This window comes from Silurus meridionalis, chromosome 29, assembly GCF_014805685.1.
Source record: "Silurus meridionalis isolate SWU-2019-XX chromosome 29, ASM1480568v1, whole genome shotgun sequence".
Taxonomy (NCBI): domain Eukaryota; kingdom Metazoa; phylum Chordata; class Actinopteri; order Siluriformes; family Siluridae; genus Silurus; species Silurus meridionalis.
In genome coordinates, this window is record NC_060912.1 from 8,043,440 (window position 1) to 8,065,397 (window position 21,958).

At 40.0% G+C, this 21,958-nt stretch overlaps 1 protein-coding gene across 1 annotated transcript; it reads right to left on the reverse strand.

Annotated features, from left to right (window-relative positions):
- Nucleotides 1-3,278: 3,278 nt before the first annotated feature.
- Nucleotides 3,279-21,751, reverse strand: nsun2 (NOP2/Sun RNA methyltransferase 2). The gene is made up of 19 exons (XM_046844329.1): nucleotides 21,539-21,751; nucleotides 20,675-20,832; nucleotides 20,446-20,550; nucleotides 19,393-19,498; nucleotides 19,109-19,180; nucleotides 18,927-19,011; nucleotides 18,627-18,819; nucleotides 16,619-16,693; nucleotides 15,876-16,006; nucleotides 15,328-15,401; nucleotides 15,072-15,202; nucleotides 14,507-14,603; nucleotides 13,889-14,013; nucleotides 13,669-13,761; nucleotides 12,684-12,819; nucleotides 11,362-11,442; nucleotides 8,032-8,170; nucleotides 6,909-6,948; nucleotides 3,279-3,946 (listed from the first exon to the last, which is right to left on the reverse strand). The coding sequence occupies exons 1-19, from the start codon at nucleotides 21,611-21,613 to the stop codon at nucleotides 3,598-3,600; spliced, it is 2,265 nt and encodes a 754-aa protein (XP_046700285.1). The 5' UTR covers nucleotides 21,614-21,751; the 3' UTR covers nucleotides 3,279-3,597.
- Nucleotides 21,752-21,958: the final 207 nt, after the last annotated feature.

The window sequence follows — 21,958 nt, forward strand, 5'->3', positions numbered from 1 at the left end:
GACAGAAGTGGAATTAGATTTGGCCTCCTGCTTTCATAGCGCATTCACCTCAAGTTTTGACATGTTCTACATTCAGAGATGCTTTTCTGCTCACCACAATTGTAAATAGTGGTCATCCAGTCAGCTGTTGTATGGTAACAAAATCCCAGGAGTTCAGCATTTTCCGAGACGAGTTTTCGAAACCAGAAACCTCCAACGGTCTTACACCGATCATCTCAAGATGATTGTATTATTATTTCACATTGGGCTGCTGAGACGTGAGTAGCCAGTTGCATAATGGCATCCCATTCCTCCTCGCTATGCTTAGCTAGGCTAATTAATATGAGTTCACATTAGGGATCGTGTAATAAAAAGGTTTCTGATACGTGATTGGCTGATTGTATAAATGCACAAATCAGCAGATATTTCTAATAAACTGGCAACAGGTTGTACCCTCTGTATACATTATTTAAACAATATCAGTGTGTGTGTGGGGAGTCTAAAAGAAGCATGGATGAGCAATTAGAGTTTTTAGAAAGAGAGGAAGAAGGAGATGGAAGGCATAAAACAAGAAAGAGAGAGAGAGAGACCCACACCTCCTCCCCTCATCATACTGCTTCGCTTCTGTTACTAGGCAACACCCACAGGCATGTGCTAAATAAAGATTAGCACCCAGCTTTCAGAGCCTAAACCCACCTCTCATTCCTTCCCATAATCCCTTACTCTGGACATTGAGCAGGACTACAGCAGCCCCACAGGTTAACTAGCGAACCTGGGGAAAAAATGATTGATCCACACACTGTACTCATGCTTGAGATCTTCAGGCCACTCAGCTAGAGGATTCAGCTGATTTTTTTTTTTTTTAGGGACAAGACAGTGTGCTGGCCCTGAGGAACAAACCCTCAATCACTGACACACTCCATCAACAGTTACCTGGAGGTGCCGTTGCGCTAAGCGTGACCCAGAAGTACACACTGCAGAGGCTCTCTGGAGACCGAGCTGTGACGCACAGAAAGAGAAAGAGGGAGGGAGGGAAGCAGGTGGAGGAGGGGATTCTTGAGGTAAAGGAGAGGTGGAGAAAAGAGATGTAATGATCGTCTCTTGCAGTATTTTCAGAGCGTCATTATCACTCAAGCGCACATCCCATGCACTTCATGTTCAAGGAATTCTCCACATTTTCTATCGGAACTCTATGTAGGGCACACGGGGGTCATTCATATATATACACAAAAGAACCTCGGAAAACCTTGATTCTATTAACAGTTTTAAACTATTAATAACGAGATTTCGATTTCCTCATAGCCAAGTTCTGCTACAAGTTCTGTCCGGTTCACGTGATCGGTGTTTCACAAGATTATAATCTTCTCATAGCCATGTTCTACCGTGCGTTTATCTTTTCTCTTGTAGCCAAATTCCTCGAAAAGATACAGAATATCTTCTCGTAACTACGTTCTACTACAAGATTATCGTTTTTTTTATAACTACGTTTTACTACGAGATTATCGTTTTCTCATAGCCGCGTTAAACTACGAGATTATTTGCTCGCCGCCACATTCTACGAGATTATAATTTTCACATAGCTAAATTCCGCTACAAAATAGTTTTTCTGTAACTACGTTTTACTACAAGATTATCGTTTTTCTCGTAACTACGTTTTACTACGAGATTACCGTTTTCTCATAGCCGCTTTGAACTACGAGATTATTTGCTCGCCGCCACATTCTACGAGATTATCATTTTCACATAGCTAAGATCCGCCACAAAATTGTTCTCGTAACTACATTCTACTACAAATTTGTTTTCTAATAAATCACATTCCGCGATTAGATTATCGTCTTTTGACGCAGTTCCATTACAAGATTTTTCTCATAGCTATGATCCGCTACGAGATTTTTATTTTCGCGTAATTGCGTTTCACTACGAGATTAGCATTTTTGCTAGTTGCTGCATTCCACTATGCGATCATCATTTTCTCATCGTTAAATTCCTCTAAAAGATTTTCTTAGAATCATTCGCTCATTTTCTTCTCTTACTCTTTTTCGGGTATACATCGCTACGAGAAGTTTGCCCTCTAGTGGACACATTCATGGGATATTCCACCCGCGTATAGTATATGCTCACGCACGACCGCATCATGCGTCCGAACACCCAGATGCAGAAATAAATCAGGTTTTACTGCCTCCGAGTTTAAGAATGGATGTTGATGGGTTGTGTTTCCTGCTTAAAGCACTTACTGCAGCTAATCCTACCAGGAGGGAGCAGAAATCTGTATAATTGGGGCAGAATGTACAGTTCTATACCTAAATGTGCATCTGTGATTGTTCCTGACAGCAGTAAGCTTGAGTATTGTAAATAGACAGAGACAAATAGAAAAAGAGATTTTGAACCCAGACCCTTCTAACGCCAGAGCTACAGAAGCAATCTAATCCCCCACAAAACCCTAGATCATCCCTAGCAGACGTTCTCTCTCAGTGTCTGCTCATGCTCGTTGCATAACCTTTTTATTATATAATCCCTGATGTGTATTCATGTCCAGCAGGCTTAGCCTAGCTTAGCACAGTCTAGTGCCCGAAGCCAGGGATGAGGGGGGGGGAGCCCATCTTATATATTCCGCCCTCGTCATGAACTCCTTTTGTCTCAGACACTGAGGTTTTGTTATGTACCAGAAATAAGAACACGGTCGTACTGTGCATGTTTATTAAAGGAAAGATTTTTTCTTATATATAGTTGAAGGCCTTTTATTTATTTTTTTTAATTAATGAATAATACGTTGTGTTTTTGCCATCGTTCTGCCCACATCTTAGACTTTAAAAAGGGTAAAGAGAGATGAGGGTGTAGACACTGCTATAGAGAGAAAAAATTTAAATAAATGTAATAAATTAATTTTTAATAAAAAAAAAAAATTAAGTATAAAAAAAATAAACATCCCCCCCTTTTCCACAGCATCTAATGATCCCTCTTCTGGAACACGATTTATGGAGCTGCACGACACTGACATAACCCCTTCATGAACCTACAGAGCATATGTGGGGTCCTTGGCCTGTCTGCCGCTGTCTCGTCTTTGTCCCTTCTCTACGTCCCTGTGATTTGGCTTGTCGAACACAGAATAGATCAGCACACCAAGGAGTTTGTTACTATGGTCACGGCGCTGGGGAAAGGACGGCTGTGCCAAGCTAAACGCCGGCCAAATAGACCAGCAGCGTGTCTGAAACGATATTCGAGACGCCAATTAGACAGAAAAATGCTTGCTCAGGGAGAATCGGAACCGGAGCACAGGGACGTTGAGAAAACACGGACGCTCAGATTTAAAGCTTTTAATAAAAGTTGTATTTACATTCTATAGAACACATACAGGTGTTAAATGAAATACAGTTTTGGGGGAATTCGATGGAACAAAATAAAAACGGGAGCACTGGAACGGCTCACAGGTCGACGTCTCGATGGTCCAATTAGATTCAAATAAAATAGAGCCATTAAACACTTACAAAAATAGAGAGTTAAACCTTAGTTTTGATTCCTAAACAGACTTACTGAGTTGCTTGGCAAAATATATGGACCATAGAAGGTTTTATTGGCAGGAGAACCTCCCCCAGCTCTTCCAGTTTGGTTCAGTCCAACTCAAACACCTCTCGTTTCCTCTGCTCTGTTTATTTCGGATTCTGAGGATCCGTTCGGTTCAGCATCCGAGTTCTCCTTCGGCAGGTCTCCTTCCTCTTGTCCTTTCTTTGCCTCCTCTAACCTATTTCCATCCTCAGCTTCTATTGCACCTCCATCCGGAGCTTCTCCTGCGCCTCCATCCGGAGCTTCTGCAGCACCTGCGTCCTTTTTTCCCTGCTTGTCACGGAAGACCTCCACGCCCACCATGCGCAGGTAATGGAAGCGCTCGTTCCGGGACACGAAAGCCCTGATCGAGGTCTTTCCTCTCCAACCACAAAGATCTATGGGGCACTGAGGAGCACTGGGATCACTAAGGGGAAAGAGATTCAAAAGACAGGGAAAACAAATCAAACAGGGAGATAATACACTGTTCCACATCTGCCACAACTGGAAGTAAAAAAAAAAAAAAAAAGAAGAAAAATGCATTTTCAAATAATTTCCATTTAGCCCTTCCACCAATTATTGGTGTAATTGCTTTTTTGCCACAAGGGTTTAAGTTGCTGATGTACTAAAGTAGGTGAGGTTGAGGTCTGAGCTCTATAGCAGGCCACTGAAGATCATCTACTCCAAACCATGTAAAGCATATTGTCACAGGGGCACTGCCATGCTGGAACAGGTTTGGGTCTCCTAGTTCAAATGAAATTGTAATACAGCATCCAAAGCATTAAAAGCACAATGGCAATTCGCTTATTACATACGCACATTTCCCTTTGTATCAATACACACTGTGTTACACATGATATTTATAATTTCTGTGCAACCAAACCATGTGTTAGAAGCATTCACTCATCATGCTAATAAAATGATTATTTGTCCACATGGGGACAAATAAAATCCCGTTTATGTCTGGGACAAACAGGAGTTTTATCAGGTCTCAATTTGCATTCCCGGAAACTAACAAGTGCATCAGCAACGTAGCACAGCCGGACGGCTAGTGGTCTCCAAGCCAACCTCCAATATCAGAATATCAAAATCACGCATGATGTGTCCTGCAGCATTACTGATGAATCACTTATCAAACTGAAACGACACACGTCCATTTTGTTTATGCGAATAATAAATAATTAATGAACTGTAATGAACGGACAGTCGGTGCCAGATGAGGTACGGGTTCTCTTTTGAGTAGACCTGAAATGATTCCTCCAGTAAATCAAGTAATTTGAATAGAAATAAACGTTTGCTTTGTTTTGTTTAGCAATTTAACTACACTCGGAGAATTGTTTTGTAAATTTGTCTACTTCTCTCAAGGTTTCTTCCAAATTTCATCTCAGGGAGTTTTTCCCTGTCCTAAATATACATTATACATTCTTTAATAGGACTTTAAAAGTGCTATACAAATAAAAATTAATTTACTTACATTATTACATTTACAGTCTCACTTGATTTCACACCACATATTGCAGTGCAAGGTCAATTTAATATTGGTTTCTACTAGTATGAAACTAAAAAAAACCTTCAAATCCATCCTGTTGATTTCATTAAGTGCATATGTACGGTACACCTTTCATTTTTTTGAAAGTTTGCTGTTGTGCTCAATCATGAGGAAAAAAAAACAGGACCTGCTAAAACATGCACAGGAATTCCGTGTTAGCCAATGGAGCCTGATGAACACACCTACAGCATGTTTGAGAAGCCTCACTGCAGCGTTCTTTACACCTTTTCCTTTAAGCTTAGAACTAAGACAAGGGCAATTTCTGACTGAAAAGAAAAATCACCCTAAACTTGACAAGAAAGATCAAAAGTCATTATCACCTCGAGTGAATGGACAAGTAGAGGCCTGGAAAATGGACAGTGCTTAAAACCACTTTAGAAAAATTTATTTAATTAATAGAGAAGTGTAAATATGAAATAACAGCCAATTAGGTTAATGGGGAAAAAAATAAAAAAATAAAAAAATAAAAAAAAGGGGGAGTCTATGCAAATTAATCCGCAAAAAATTAGAATTTTCAAGGAAAAAAAAAGATCAAGTACTGATCCCTGAGGGACGCCTTTGTGTGATTTAGGTAAATAAGGAATTTGGTATATCAAAATATTATGATACAAGATAATTTGATACACCATAAACATTAAGCAGAGAAATATGCAGTTAATTTTGAAATTCAGGGATTTAAATGTTTTATTTTTTTATTTTTATTTTTATTTTTAAGAGAAATTAGATTTTCTCTTCATGCAAAGCAATTAGTGCTTAGCAAATATATTTAAAATCTTACCAATATCCAAAAAACAACAAAAGGGTTCCCTTTCTTGACAATCTGACATTTTGAGGACCAAATCTTTAGTGTGTAACATCAGATAGACAAAAATATTTCATATGCAAACAAATATGGAGTGGAGGTTTTTCACAATATGAAATCAGACCCATAATCAAGCAACTAATATGAGTCCTGTCAGAAATATTAATTGCTGAAAGAAGAGTCATGATTTACTATATAAATAGATATAAATAGCTGCACTACAATCAAAATCTAAACGCATCAGTGAGCAGGAAGAAGCAAACCATAAGTGACACTCAACACTTCTAGTGTAAATTTACTCCAGGACTGTGGGCTTCTTCATTCAAGCGATTGTCTGGTGTAGTCATGGGCTACTGATGCATCACTGTTACCGTTAATCCACAGCTGAATTCAAAATGGCTCCCTTTTTCCTCCTCTCTCTTTTATATACCATAAATACAACTTGTGTAATATCAAAGTAGGGGTGGGGAAAAAAGCCTGTCCTTAAATCTGAATAAGGATGTTTAACTTGGGTTCAGTCCAAATATGTTATATGCTATATTACATGCATCAGTGAAGATCTTACACACACTCTGGTAAATGGTGTCCTGACAACTGATGTGTAACATGGCTTCCTAGCAAGACAGACAAGCATTTTATTTTTATTTTTTTGGTGAGACAGACAATAAGAAGCTACCGTGCATTTCCCTAATCAGAGAGAACAAGAGGCCCGAGATCGTCCCGAGTCGTCTAATTATCACACAGAAGCGGCGGCTGCTCTCCACCTTCTGTCGCCCTACTGTTTGATGAACAGCACGGGGAACGTTGTATAGATCTTAGTGTACAAACAAGACGACTTTTTAGAGGCTAAAGTGGTAGCATCTGCCTCTCTTCCTCCGGCACACACAAACAAACACAACCAGCTGAAGAGTCTTGGCAGCCTCCCTGAAGCCTCGGCTATCGCGGGGCCTAATCAGTATTTTGGCACCGGTGTCAATTAGGGAAATAAAGCGATAGAACGATAGAGAAATAAAGCGATAGAATGAGTGAAGCACTTACTTAGAATCGGGCTCGTATCTTAGAACGATGCTGCCCATTTCTGGAAGTGGAGGAAAAAAAAAACAAAAAGACATGGTTCACATTTAATATATTTTTTCATGTAATTTATACAACCATAACTGAGCTAATCCTTTTTTTTTTTGGCTTAGCTTAAAAAAAAAAGGCAGATATTGGCTACACATTGAAAAGAACTGACTGCATAAACAAAATGCATTTCATTTACGATGCTATCGATTGTACGGCTTTAAAGAAAGAAGGGATTAACACTTTATTTGACTGTCAAAATAATGCTCAAATTGCATCTGGAAGAAATTAGCATTTTACTTCAGGCCATTATGAATGCTAGCTAGATTACAGACAAACTTGTGTTAATGCTAACCAAACTAGGCTCCAGAGCTGTTTTTCAAAGCCAAATATTTGTCTAAATGAACAAAAACATGTTTTTTTTTAAATCTTACTGGACTTTATAATTCAACAGAGGAAGCACAAACAGACACGTTTACCCAGTGATGTTTGCTAACTAGCAAGAAAATGTACCTCAGCAGCAAGTTTTGCTGCCATTAGCAAGGATGTTTATTTTGTTAGCTATTGACTTAATCTTCACATAATGAGCTTTTCCCATTTTTTTTATTATGAAATGTTTAATGCATTGGGGAGTTTTCAGAATAAGAAAAAAGGGGTTGATATGAAGGAAAAAAAACAAAACAACAACGTGATCATTTCTATGCTAGCTGACATGGAATCAGCAGTAGAAGAGGGAAAAGCACAGATATCCAGCTTTTCTGAGGTACTTTGTAGTAATTTAAGACATTTTACACATCTAAATTAATGCTGCTGAACAAATCATGGACATATATATATATATAAAAAAAAAAAATCAAGTCATGTCAATCACAGGAGGGTTATACGAAGCTGTCCTGCTATTACACTGACATTTACATATAATACCACTGGTAATAGCAGTGTATTAGTAGGAGATCGAACAAGTAAAAAAGCTATGAATGCTACTTATTACTTAAGGAGTTTATATGAAGTTCATGCCATTATTTGCGAGAAAAACTGTAATTCTGTAGTTGACTGTAAATAAGGGTTTTGTGATTGGAGTGCGATTTGAGCCACTGACCGAGTTTCTTGGCCTGGGCGTGAGCGTCATCACCCAGCCTGCTGAAGAAAGGATTCTCCTCGGTTAAAAGAACCTTCACGTCCTCCATGCTAATGGTGATCACACGTGCTCTGATGTAGGGACACACAGTGTAGATACCCTTAATGGGGAAAAAAAAGAAACAGGACCAAGCTTCAGAGTGGTGCACAGGTCAAATATTTTGCCCCCTAGATCATCATTTGTAAAATTAAGGTTTTTGTAGAAGCAGGATGGCACTGGAAGTCTAAAATATCTCACACCAAAAAATGACCCACAATCTTTTACACTGTCACCGTTTCAATTGTCACAATCGTAAATACCAATGCTGAATTTGGTTACCCTTCTTACCCACGTATAACAAAAGCAGAGTCTGGGCTACAAAATACCACACAAAAACATCATAGACGTCCTAATTATTGCATCAGACTGCATTTTTTTTTTTTCACTTAATGACACAAAAGTCTGCAAAATCTGCACTGCCTGCTTTGTATTTTCATTACAGATTCAAAGTATTGGCGTTGCTATTAAAACAAACCCTCACAAGGCAAGTGACAATGAGGCACAATGGCAGAGCCATATTGCAATGGCATGTCTTTCTAACATCACATGAGCCATGTTTGGTTATGTTTTCAAATACTTTGTTACAAATAATTTCCTTTTAAATGCATACACAATCAATCTCATGAATGGACACAGATTCCACAGCTTATCTGATACACAGATATGGCGTGTAACTATTTTTGGGGCTGTGGTGTGGTTAGTGAGGTTTAGGTCTTGAATTATTAATGCTATCTGATTTGCCTGTAACCAGAATCCTGGTCTGTATTTAGTAAACGTTTTGCTTTTGTTGGCCACCTGCTGATGGATGAATAAATAGATGGCTGGATAGACAGTCAGACAGACCGAGTACAGAGTCAACAGCCCTATCAGTGCTACTACTACTGTACAAATCAAGAAATATTCAGTTAAATGAAAAAAAAACAGTCAGTCCATCATTACTTTGTGAAATCCAATCAAAGTCAGTCAGTCCAAAAAAATCTATATCTCTGTAAAAGTGCAGTCTCCAACACCAGCAAATGCAATGCTGGAATAGGCTCACATGAGAACAATCCCAGAAAAGGAAGACCAAGAGCTACCTCTGCTGCATATGATATCTTTATAAGAATTAACCAAAATTAGAAGCTGATGATTCACATAAATGCTTCTCAGAGTTCAACTGGCAGACATTTTCATATCCGCTTTTCAGAGATGATGATGTGAATCAATACTGCATGGTCGAATTGCATCAAAGAAACCATTACCAATAGAAGAACAAGCAGACTTGCCTGGGGCAAGAAACACAAGAAATTCACATTAGATTAGTGGGAAACTGTCCTCTGCTCTTTATCTTTTGGTTCTAACCACCTTTGTAAGACGTACAGAGGTTGACCGGACTGTTCCTGAATGTGTGGTTTGGAGCTGTGATGGTGTGGGGGAGCTTTGCTGGTGTTGGTGATTTAATCAAAATTGAGAGCATGGCTACCACAGCATTTCGCATCCCTTCTTTAATCCCTTCTTTCCATCCCATCTGGTTTGCACTCAGATCATCATGTTTTCCAACCGGAAAATGACCCCTTCCAAATACATCAAGGTTATGTAAGAGCCATTTCTCCAAGAAGGAGTGTGCTTGAGTACTGCATCAGATGACCTGGCCTCCACAAACCCCCGATCTAAATCCAGTTTAGAGTGTTTAGGACGAGCTGGAGCAGATAGTGCAGGAAAAGCTGCCAACAAGTACTCAACACCTCTAAGAACTCCTTCAATCCTATTGGAAAACCATTCCAGGTGAATAACTGATGAGGCTGACTGAGAGAATGCCAAGAGAGTATGCAATGATGTCAAAGCAAAAAGGGGCTACATTGAAGAATTGAAAATATTAAACATATTTTGGGTTATTTAACACTTTTTCTGTTTACTGCATAATTCCATACGTGTGGTCAAACATTTAACCTGTAGCATGTATGTATGTAAACGCATGTGAACAGTTGTCATTCTGTAGCAATGATGTCTCCCTTGAGTCACCTGCTGCTATGATTAATAAAGCTAAACCAGCTACATTATCAGCATGGTCAGAGATTTTCTCCCAATGTCCCTTAATGATGTCCCTCATGTTCTCATTATCTTGTTGGTTATGGGTTTTTTTTCCCCCAATGGTTATGGCAATTTGTGTTAAAATTACAGTTTGCATTTTGAGTGCCATTTTACTACCTGTGTCTCTCAAGTCACCACTTCAGAACTGTGTGTAAATTAGTCAATGTATGGAGGTTAAGTAATAGAAAACAGGTTAATACACTGTGCAGATATCCTGTGTCTCAGGAATCGTATCAGTATTATTGTATTATTCTCTAAATGGGAAACATGAAAATAATACATAATACAACAAAAATGGTATTTTAGAAAATAGCTATGTATCAATATATTATGAGCTTTTAATTCCATGGACAGATTGAGTATGTGATGGCACAAAACAATGACCGGATCCTACGTGTACATCAGCAATCAACCAAAATGTCTGCCAAACGTCGTAAATGTCAACAATGATGGAACTATAATGACAGACACCCTTTTCCAGAGCGACTTACAATTATCTCATTTATACAAGTGAACGGTTGAGGGCTAAGGGTCTTGCTAAAGGACCCAGCAGTGTCCGTTTAGTGGTACTGGGATATGAACTCACAACCTTCAACAGAAGAAGAGAAGTCCAACATCTTAACCACCAAGTTATCCCTAAATTGATAATGTTTTTAAACAATCAATTTATCCAATCATTAAGCCATCAATCCATCTATTTATCTATACATCAATCAAACCATTTATCTATCAAGCTATCCCTCCGTCCATTCTTTCATTTATATATGCAGTTTATTCATCCATACACTTATCTACCCAGCCATCCATTTTTTTAACCTGACCCATCTATTCAACATTCATCTATCTATACTGTATATCCATATACTGTATCTATCCATTAATCCATCTTGCCAACTATCCATCTATCCAATTATTCATCAATCTATCGATCCACCTATTTATTTATTTTATCCACCCCTATATCAAACCATTTATCCATCCTCGTATCCCACCATCCACATTCATCTACCCATCAATCTCATCCATGTTGTGGTTGTGTTTAATTGAATCAGGTTATACATAGGATTGAATCTAAAGCTCAGCAATGGTGTGTTTCAAGCTGGAGTTCAGCGCTGCAGGAAGTATACGTTCTACTCAGCTTGTACACATTTCCATTTCTTTTGATTTGGGTTCTTGTCCTACCTCCTGGGCCAGTCTAAAGGCACATCCGAACTGCTCCCCATCATTATTCCTCGACCACACTTTCACTCCCGTGTTGATCACCTGAGGAGGAAAACAGCACCACATAAATCACAGAGGAACATTTCCGACTGAAGCTGCTGACATTTACAGACGTGTGTGTGTGTGTGTGTGTGCATGCTCCTGAATGATCTGTCTCAGTCTTATAAATGCCACCCACCCCATCCCACTCTCGGCAGATGGCAAGTCAAAGTGCTAGCGCGATGCCCAGAACACAGATGTAGCTGAAGCCGCTCTGAAGCCCATCTGCTCCTCAACCACTTCTACAGGTGATGAGTGTTTCAGAACTTACACAATACATTCTTGTACACATCGTCTACTTTAGGGCAAATATTTCACGGCAAATATAAGCACCTGGCCGATATGATTTATAATAGATATATAATGGAGGTATTTTTTTCTACATTTATAACAATTACCTATTTAGAAGGGATGTTAATTGCTTTTGTAGAAAAATATATCTATATGGTCAATTTCTTCCAATCATCACACTTCATATATGCAAGTCTTTTTGTTCCGGGTTAGTTTTTAGTTAATTTACAGCGTTTTATGAAGCATATTGGTCCTGGCAGAATGTTGCTTAGTTCCAACATGTCAAAGACTTTAGTTTCAGAAAAACCATAGAACTGAGTAGCAATGCATAGACTGGGGTTGGAGCTTTTTTCTGGGACAGAAAACTGAAATCAGAGCCTGAAATGAACAAAATAAGATCCATTCAATTACATTTACAGTATTTGGCCTCACCCAGAGCAACGTACAATTATCCCATAGATACAAGGACAAAAGTATGGGGACACCTGACTTTTCCAGCCATATGTGGTTCTTCCCCCCCAAACTGTTACCAAAAGTTTGATTCACACAATTGTACAAGATGTCTTTGGACGTGGAAGCATCTAGGAGACCCAGACCTGTTCCAGCAAAAAGCTCCATGAAGATCAGCCATACATTGTTTGGAATGGAAGATCACTCCATCAGTACCTGATAACCAAAACCCTTGGGGATGAATAAACCCATATCTCTACCATCGTGCTCCAAACTCTAGTGGAAATTTCTAGAAGTTATAAGAGCAAATGGGGAAAGAGATTTTTTTTTATACAATATACGCATATACAAATCGTGATTAAAGATTTTCTTTTAATATTAAAGAACAAAGCCTTTAACCATTATGATTTTTTTTTCTTTAATAAGTATTGAAAAGCTGAATACTACAATAAACCCATTCTCAAGTGTATGTGTGTGTGTGTGTGTGTGCGCGCGTGACTCACTTTCATTTTCTCACTGTTGTTGAGCAGGACGTTGCGGAGCTCCTTGGACACCATGTACAAGTGCCTTTTCTTTCCCTCGTGCGTCCTGGTCAAGACGTTCAGCTTGGGGAAGTCTGGAGAGAGGTCGTAGAACGTTCTGGAACAAACGAGAAGAAAATGAAACGCAGGAGAAAATGAAAGTCCAAAACGTTCGTTATCGAGACATATGGTGTAGAGGTGGAAGTCGATCGCGTCTGAATCAACCTGGAAGCGGGCCAAGTGTGAAGCTCACATCTGTCTCCATATGGAGTTTAATCACTGCAAGGATTTTTTTGACACTGTTTATTTTATCGAGGAGGAGGAGTGGCTGGGTGCGCCTGAACAAAGCCAAAAGGTGTCATTTATCCTTCCCGCACACCCGCTCACCTTCTGCCCAATCAGAATCGAGAATGTTTCATTTAACATTCCAGAGGAAACGCTGCTGCTGCCATGGATACGCTTGAGAACATGGCGTCTTGCACTACATCAACACACAGCACAGACGTCTGAAGTTGTTGTAAAATGTGTGTGCTGCATGAGAACACAATTCCCACTATGGTGAAGCATGATGGTGGTAGCATCATCTTATATTATTGAGATCTTTGAGTCTATTGGTGTATCAATAAGCACATTGAATACATCTGAAGTCTGGGAAGTGTGTGTGCTGCAGGAGAACATTTAATCTAGTTTGTGTGTGTAGCATGTAATCCATGTATTTAAACTTTGGCAAATATTTGGAAGTGTGTATATGATTTTTATCCAAATTGTGCTGTATGGGGTGTGTGTGAACATGTGTGCATAGCATGTATTTTAATATTTTATATATTTGAGCTTTATGGTGTGCATGTGTGTGTGTGTGTGTGTGTGTGTGTCATGTCATCCATGTATGTAAAGTAGATTATAATATTTGGAAGTCTGTGTATGATATGGCAAATTAGAACCGTATGAAGTGTGTGTGTGCGCTCACTGGATGGGGGGGAAGACTGGGTCATCCTCCGTCAGAAACACAAAGGGATCTTCTTTAAAGCCGAAGAGCTTCAACTTCTTTGAAGGTGGAGGACTGTAACAAAGTAGAGCTGATCAGGACACACACACACACACACACACACACACACACACACACACACACACACACACACAGAGAGAAAGAGAATAAAAGAACCAAAACGGACACAAAAGAGCCTCACCCACACACTCCGTCTTTCTTGGCCTCGGTCTCTGGAGGGTTTTCCACAACGGAGTCTCTCTCTGCCTCTGCCTCCTCAGCCTGCGCTTCTTCGCTCGTGGTGCTGGTGGCCTCTTTATTCCGGAGCTGGAGGAAGGGAAAAAAGGTGAGAGAACATGGTATTGTTAGAAATCGCTCCCACGAGCTATTTTGAGGGCTCTAATTGGGCTGCGAAAAGACAGGTAAGAGATGAGATCATAAATCGGAAGGGAAAGGGGAAAGTACGAAAACATGCGAGCTCTGGAGGAGAACGTCCGGAGGCTTCTTTACGCGTTTCCATCGAGTTCTGAGGGCATGGACTTCCATTTCCTCTCAGACAGACAGAAATCCTTGCTGTACAGCTCGGCTGAGAGGTGCGCTTTAGCCTCGGGTGCTCACGGATATAAAAATCATATCAATCGATGCAGCTTAGGGTTTGCAATTTCGGGTAGTTCTGCATCTCATGTCAAATCTCAAAAAAACTACCAACCTGTAATTCCATCACCCAAGGTTTTTTTTCATTGAACAAAAGAAAAGAAAGCTGATTGGATAAACAAATAATATTACTATATACCATCCACCTTTTACAAAACAAACTAACCTTCGGAAAGCGGCGGTTCCACGGCATGGGTGCCTTCTTCACAAGCACAGCCACGAAAAAGCCGCCGGTGTTCTGGTGATGAGGAAGTATCCTCATACTGCAAACAAACAATACCCATATAACATCTTAAAAATCTTATTTCATTTTTTACAACAAAAAAATGCTAGCTGGTGGTATCAAAAAGCTTCGAGTCTAGTTTTGTAACACACCAACAGATGGCAGCACGAGGCTGCGTGCACGGTCACAGGGAGAACCGAATTTCATAAGTCATTGAGTACATCAGAAGCCATGCGACAATAAACAACAATATTGACAATATTCTGACCACGTGCGCACTCGTCACAGAGCTCTCCTCACACGTGAGTTTTCTCATGAGAATCTCACTTTCAGACCAAAAAAAACCCTTAAACAGGTAAAATTACACAGCTTGTCAGGCATCGCCCCCTGGTGGAGATTTGTGGTATCACCAAATTACAGTACATTGATATACTGTGCTGGAAGGGGAACATGTGTGAGGGAACAAAAAAAAACCCACAAGAATAACACTCCACTCTTTTGAGCTCACCATCTCTCAAGCTGCATGCTTTTCAGTTTCTCAGGGTCACTAGGCGGGAACATGGTGGGTCTGATCTGAGTGTGACGGCTCGAGGGAACTTCGGACCAATCAGAGTACCACTGCCCTTCTTTGGTCATCACCTGGAAAATGAATACATGGAATCCAGAATCATATATTACTCTGTGTAGAGCCCTAACTTGCACATTACATGGCCCATAGGTCTGTTTAGAGAATATATACAGTGTCTTTTTTAACAGATCATTACCTTCCAGGATGTGATTCCGGACATGTATTTCAGACCAGGCAGGTCAGCAGAGGCATCAGCCAGCTCGAGGGCACCTGAGGGATAGAGGGCATAGTCACTGTGTGCTGTTATGACTCGTATAAATACGTCGCAAGTATGTAAATAGGGCAGACTTTTTTTTTTTTGATTATTAAAAATGTTACATAGCAAATTAATCGAGCCGTTTTCCAAACTTGGTTCCTCTGAGACACATGAATTTGGGATCTTTACTCATATGAGCTTTAGTGCAACTGACCAAAATTTGGAGAAAACCAGGAGCTGGAACACATTCATAATTTTTTCTCTGATTGACAAACAAGACACAGTAATGTCATCATGGCCTCCCAATACACTTAAAGCACCTTTTCCCCATTCTTGATTCCCATCTAATTCCTAGTTAAAATCATCAGCCTTTACTAGCAGACTCCAGCTTGTCTACACACCCGTGAGCTAAGAATAGTTTCCGTGTACGAAAAATCGAGAACTCTGTCTACTCGAGATCAAGTGGTGAAAAGGAGGACGAGCTGTACCTTCACTCCTCTCCAGCAGGGAGGCGATCACCGCTTCATCTTCGACCGGGTTCAGAGAGCAGGTGGAGTAAACCATCCTGCCGCCTACAGCTAGCTGCTCCACGCCACGCACCGCAATCCTCAACTGCAGCCTGGGATACACACACAGGTCAATAAGAACTTGCTGCTATACAGACACCAACATATGCAAATGATTCTCACACACACACACACACACACACACACACACACACACACACACACACACACACACACACACACTTCCTCAAAATGTTACCACAAAGTTGGATGCACACAGTTATATAGAATGTCTATGGATGCTGTAGCATTATATTTTTCCATGAAGATACGGTTTACATGGGTTGGAATAAAAGATCTCGAGTTGCCTGCTACAGATCTCTGACCTCAACCTTATTGAACACCTTTGGGATGAATTAAAACGCAGGCAGCACTTCAGACCTCCCGACCTTACATCAGTACCTGCCTGTACCAACATGCTTATGAGCACAAATCTCCACAACCATACTCCATAATCTAGTGGAACATCTTCCCAGAAGTGTGGAGGTTATCATAACAGCAAATGGGAACTAAATATAGACTGGGAGGATTAAAAAAAAAAAAAAAAAAAGCATGAAAATCTTACAGCTAGGTGTCCACAAACTTTTGTCCATATGGTGTGTATATAATACTTCTGGGCCAAAAAAAAAAAAAAGAAAAAAAGAATCGACATGTCTGTCTCTTACCCATGCAGATGGAGGCTGTTGCTGGTTGTCCACTTCTTCCACACGTCTATGTTCTTTCGCATTGTTCCGTCTCCGCTGAGGATGCACGGAAAATGTAAGTCCACGGCATCACACGTTTTTTTCCGTTCTCATAAAAACATGCACAATATAAAGCTACCGCCACCGTGCTTCTCTAAAATGGCATTTTCAGCTGCATTTAAAACACCGTGACTTAAATCTGGTTAGTGGTGGACGCCATCAGTAAGGCATTTGTTATAATACAGCATTGTTTCCCTAGAAAGAAATGTACACAGGGATGCGTAAAAATGTCTTTAAACGTAGGTATCGCTTATTTTAAGGTTCGAAATAAGTCAGTAATTAATGATTAAAAACTGCATTTGTAAGTGACAAGTTACAATGATGATCCGCTGTGGCGCCCCCTAATAGGAGAAGCCAAAAGTAGAAGGTATACTAGATATAAATTTAGTACAAAACCCTTATTGTCATCATCTTATTTTTGTCTTACACTTGTTTTTGTCCTCACAAAGAAGGAGTCCTTCAACTTATGTTAAACAAACGTTTCAGATTGTTACGATTCAAAGCAGATGTTTCGTGTTCGGCGACGAACTGTTATTATTCAAGACTTGGGTCACGTGCGGTTTGTTCTCGTGTCGAACCACAAAACAATAAAGTCTGAATTCCTCACTGCATTGAAATGATTTAATGTCTCTTCTCTTATTAGAAATCAACAAACGTATTTTGCACAATACAAGACGAATCGTTTTTATTTCCAGCTAATACGTTCTTCTTTAAGACAAAAATAAGTGTAAAGGGGATACAAGACAAAAATAAATCAATTGAGGCCTAATAAAAAGCTGGAAAATGGTATATACATAGAATGCAGTTATTAGTCAATAATTGCTGACTAAATTTCTGATCCTTGAAATAAAGTGGTAACAAAATGTAGAATTTTTCTATAACATTTACGTAAGGAGTCTCCAGTGCGAGTATGAAAGAGCTCAGGATGAAGGGTAGTTTTCTGGAAAGGTGGCAAATTGTTGTGGACAAATAATAAAAAAAATAAGTTTTTAAAACAGGTCAATACGGCGTCCAATATTTCCAGGCAGGAAAACCGTGAGCATGCGTCCTGTGATCAGATGACCTCATCCACACAGTGACGGCTTTATTTCTTTTAACCAGAAAGAAAAGAAATGCAAACAGCACATTTTCGTCTATTCTGGGTGAAGAGTTCAAACTCTGAGCATCCCGATCCACAAGCTGTAATCATACGTTACTTTAGAGCACTGATCATCTCACGAATACTGAAGCGCTGAGACAGACTGACCGCACGGCGGGTGGCCGACATTCTGCCTTCTTTTGCAGCGACAAACGAATCGTGCCGGGTAGAAACGCAAGGACCCACAAAGAGCCACCAAGAGTGCATGCTGGGAAAACAGGTATGAGTGTGGAACCCGTGGTCAGGTCCACGTAAGGGAAAAAAAAAAAAAAAAAGTTCTCTCAGAAACGGAGCATCGTATATAAATTTTAACAATAATATCAAAAACTAAATTCTAACTGCAGTAAGAGACGGACAGTAAATGAACCTGGTCTGTATTTGTTCTCAGTTTAGATGCCAGTGATCGTGGTATACAGTACCGGTGATGTACACACACTTGGTGCACAAAAGGATTTACGATATTTCGGAGAGATGCAAACACGGCCCCCCAAAGAAGAATTGAAGAAAACTGCCTGTATTTCCCTCTTAAAACATGCCAATTTTGCCCATAAAGATGGATTGTTTTAGTGACTGGTAAACGTGCTACAATAATTATTAGCGACGCGCTCAAACCGGTTGCTTCTATGTATTTTTACACGTTGAAATGGTAAGAAAGAGACAAATGGTTTGGAGAAAGGGAGAAAACACAAAAACAATAATAATAATAAATAAAAAAAAAAATCCCTTTTGAGGGGTGTGCTTTTGAGGTGTGTGTGTGTGTGTGTGTGTGTGTGTGTATTTATTCTCCTTCACCTGCAGGGAACATCGCACAACACCCGGTCATAGAACAGGACCTCCTTTTGGCCGTTGTTCTCCACTTGCAGTCGTGGGATGCAGGAGGCATCGTGGTTCACCACCATGATGCACGGACTGTTCAGCCGCTTAGCCTGATGCACGAGCAGGTAACAGCGCTTATTATCCACATCATTCGCGATTACAAAACCCTCTGAGAGAGAGACAGACAGACAGACAGACAGACAGACAGACAGTCAGTCAGTTTTATAGATATGACCTTCATTCGTCACGACTTAAAGCGCAGTAAAAGTTCATTACCAGGAAAGGGCACGTTCATATCAGAATGGAGCATCTCTATAAGCTGAGCGGTTTTTGATCCTGGAGCTGCGCACATATCCAAAATCTGTCCCAAAAAAAACCCCCCAAAAACAAGCAAACTTGTACAGATTCCAAAAAAAACAACGTAATTAAGGATTCCATCGCAAAGGCTCAAACTGTACCTTGTGATGAGGTTCGATTTTCAGCAGGAGAGGAGGAATCATACTGACCGCCTCCTGGCGGCTGATGTTTCCCTGAGAAACGGAAAGGAAATGCTCCATTAGGGGATTTACAATTCTATCTATGTGGTCTGATTTCAGTTTAAAATAAACCAGGAGTAACTTCAACATGGTACAACCACCACCGTGCTTCACTGCACCGGTTTGTGTCAGGTTTCTTGCAAATTTCACCTCAGACCCCTGAACATTTCAATAAATAATGTCAAACAGCCGACGTTTATACGTACAGATTCAGTCTCGCTCACTAAGAACTGGTGGAACTTCTCCAGAAGTGGAGATTTGCGCAAGATCTTCCTGCTCATGTTGGTGTGCCATGCCAGTTCATCCGGGTACCTGAGATCCAAAAAAAAATATTCTTTGAATACATATTAAAATGAACACAAACACAGCTAATGGTAGGGGTGTGCGATATCGACAAAAAACATTATATCAATGATTTTTTGCCGAGTCCGCAATTGTGCTGATAACCTTAAAGAACCAATGTGGACAGATGCCTCCTGAAATGTGTGATATTCTTCATATTGCGTGTGGTGGTCAATTCACAGCAATGCAACGGTTCACCAAACTCACGGTTCGGATCACGTTACGTTTTTTTCAAGATCAGCAAAAAAAAAAAGGGGGAGGAGACTATTATAATTAGCTTTTCTTTTATTACAAGAAAAGTAACAGCAAGGAAACGCACTCGTACGTGCGATTTGAATGCGCTAGCCGCCGCTGTTGCCATTAACACGTCCAGTTCACGTCGACACGTGACCGCTCCATGTAGTCAATCCTTAAAAAAAATAAAGATTAATCGCCAAATTTAAAAAACAATGAGCGATCCGTTGCACAAAACAAATAAATCTTTTCCAATATGCTAAAAATCAATTTATACGTAATGGCAATTTTTTTTTTTACCTTTATAAAGCCATTTTTCTACGTGCGCAATATTTTTGGAGTCAAATTTGTAAATTTTTTTAATTCTAATTGACTGACATTTTGGCTGTTACAGACAAATAAACAGTATTTTAAAATTTAATAAAATTAATTTTATAACATTTTAATCACTTATTTTTAGAGAAACGTTTTTAACGATTCGCTATCGATTCACTGCACTGAAACTATAAACACATACACGTTTTTGAAGAACGTACTGTAAATGTCTCACCTTCTAGACTTCATTACATAATGTATGCCTGAACTCTATAGCTGTGATTTCTCTAAAGCAACATACACGATATAATTTTTTTTAAAAAGTATATATACAGTATATATAAATATCATACATCTCTGGATCTTACCAGCTTAAAGCCTGAGGAGCTTCAATCTTTTGCCCGTCGATCTCCAGATCCTGTATCTCTTTGAAATATTTCTCCTTCAGGGTATGCAGGATCTCATTGGCGTGACTAAAACACAAAGACAAAAGAAAGTGAATTACTGTGGTGTCCAACTGATCCACGATGAGAGATGGAGATGCAAACCAGAATCTCCGCAGCCAGAGCGGTCGTGGACGTTCCTCTGAAACGTCACCTTTTGTAGCCGGTGATGCGGATGGTGGCAGGCAGCGGTTCTCTCATGGCTTCCATGAACTGCTCGAATTCTCCATCGGGAACGATCTTCAGCTCCTGGTAGTACTGCTCGAACAGCTTGTTTTCCTTGACGATTTCGGCGTAACCTGCACCCCAGCCCTGAGACCAGAGCATCGTAATTGGGATTTAATAACACGATAACCAGAAGAGTAGATGATCTCCATTTTCAACTTTTGATTGGCGATACAGTTTGACAGCGAGTAGAACATTTTCGAGAGAAACTCCTGACTCGAACTCGCCACAGAACCTGTGGACTTATTTGCATGATTTATTTGAGGGAGTTGAAAAGAAGGTTTTGGGCTCATGATCATTTGAATAGATCAGTTTTTGACTCATATCATATTTCCAGTTGATTAGGCAAAAAAATTAGATAATATGAAGTTATAGCCATAATAGATCATAGTACTTTGGATACTTAAGTACATTTGAAGGCAAATACTTTTGATTAAGTTTAAAGGGATCACTTTAACTCACTCCTCAAAACCATTCAGAGGAAAGTGAGGAGTGTTAGGATCAGTATTGTGGTTCTGGACCCAGGGGATTGAAAATGGTCCTGATCCAGGACATCATAACAAGTGATCAGGTGATGTTCAGGTTCAATCAGGAGAATATGGAGACGTTTGGAGAAGCACATGGACACTAAGACACACATATGCACATGCGCACACACACGTTATGGAGGATCTACATAACCAAGTGAGTCATCACTAGGATACAATCACTTCTTTGTCATTAGGATGTAGTTTATTAAAATAAATAATCACCCTTAAACCCCCCCCAGCTCCATGCATGCTAACACACTCACAGCATCATCTCTGTTCCTCTTCACTTCCGGTCGTCCATCTTTATAGTTTTGCCTCTTCCTGTTTGTTTTTCCCATGTTGGACAAACACACAACTCGGGATATAAAGCGACGGAGCGTTTTGTGACACCGGGAAGTAAAGACGCTCAGAGAAAACTAGGTTCAACAGAGAGAAGAAACTCGTGGGGACTCTTTATGAAACACGCGCCGAATAACAAACAACCCGGTAGTCAATATGAAGTGCACTAGTTCGGTATGAGATAGCCGTTGCTTGAAACACTAGATAGTGCACTAATGTAGGGAGTGAGGAGAGATTTGAATTTCGGTTGCATAGCAGCCGCGTTTAGGACCCGTTGGTGGTGGCGGTGGTGTTGCCTGAAATCTTTAGACTACAAATTATAATAAAAATCATCATAATATTAA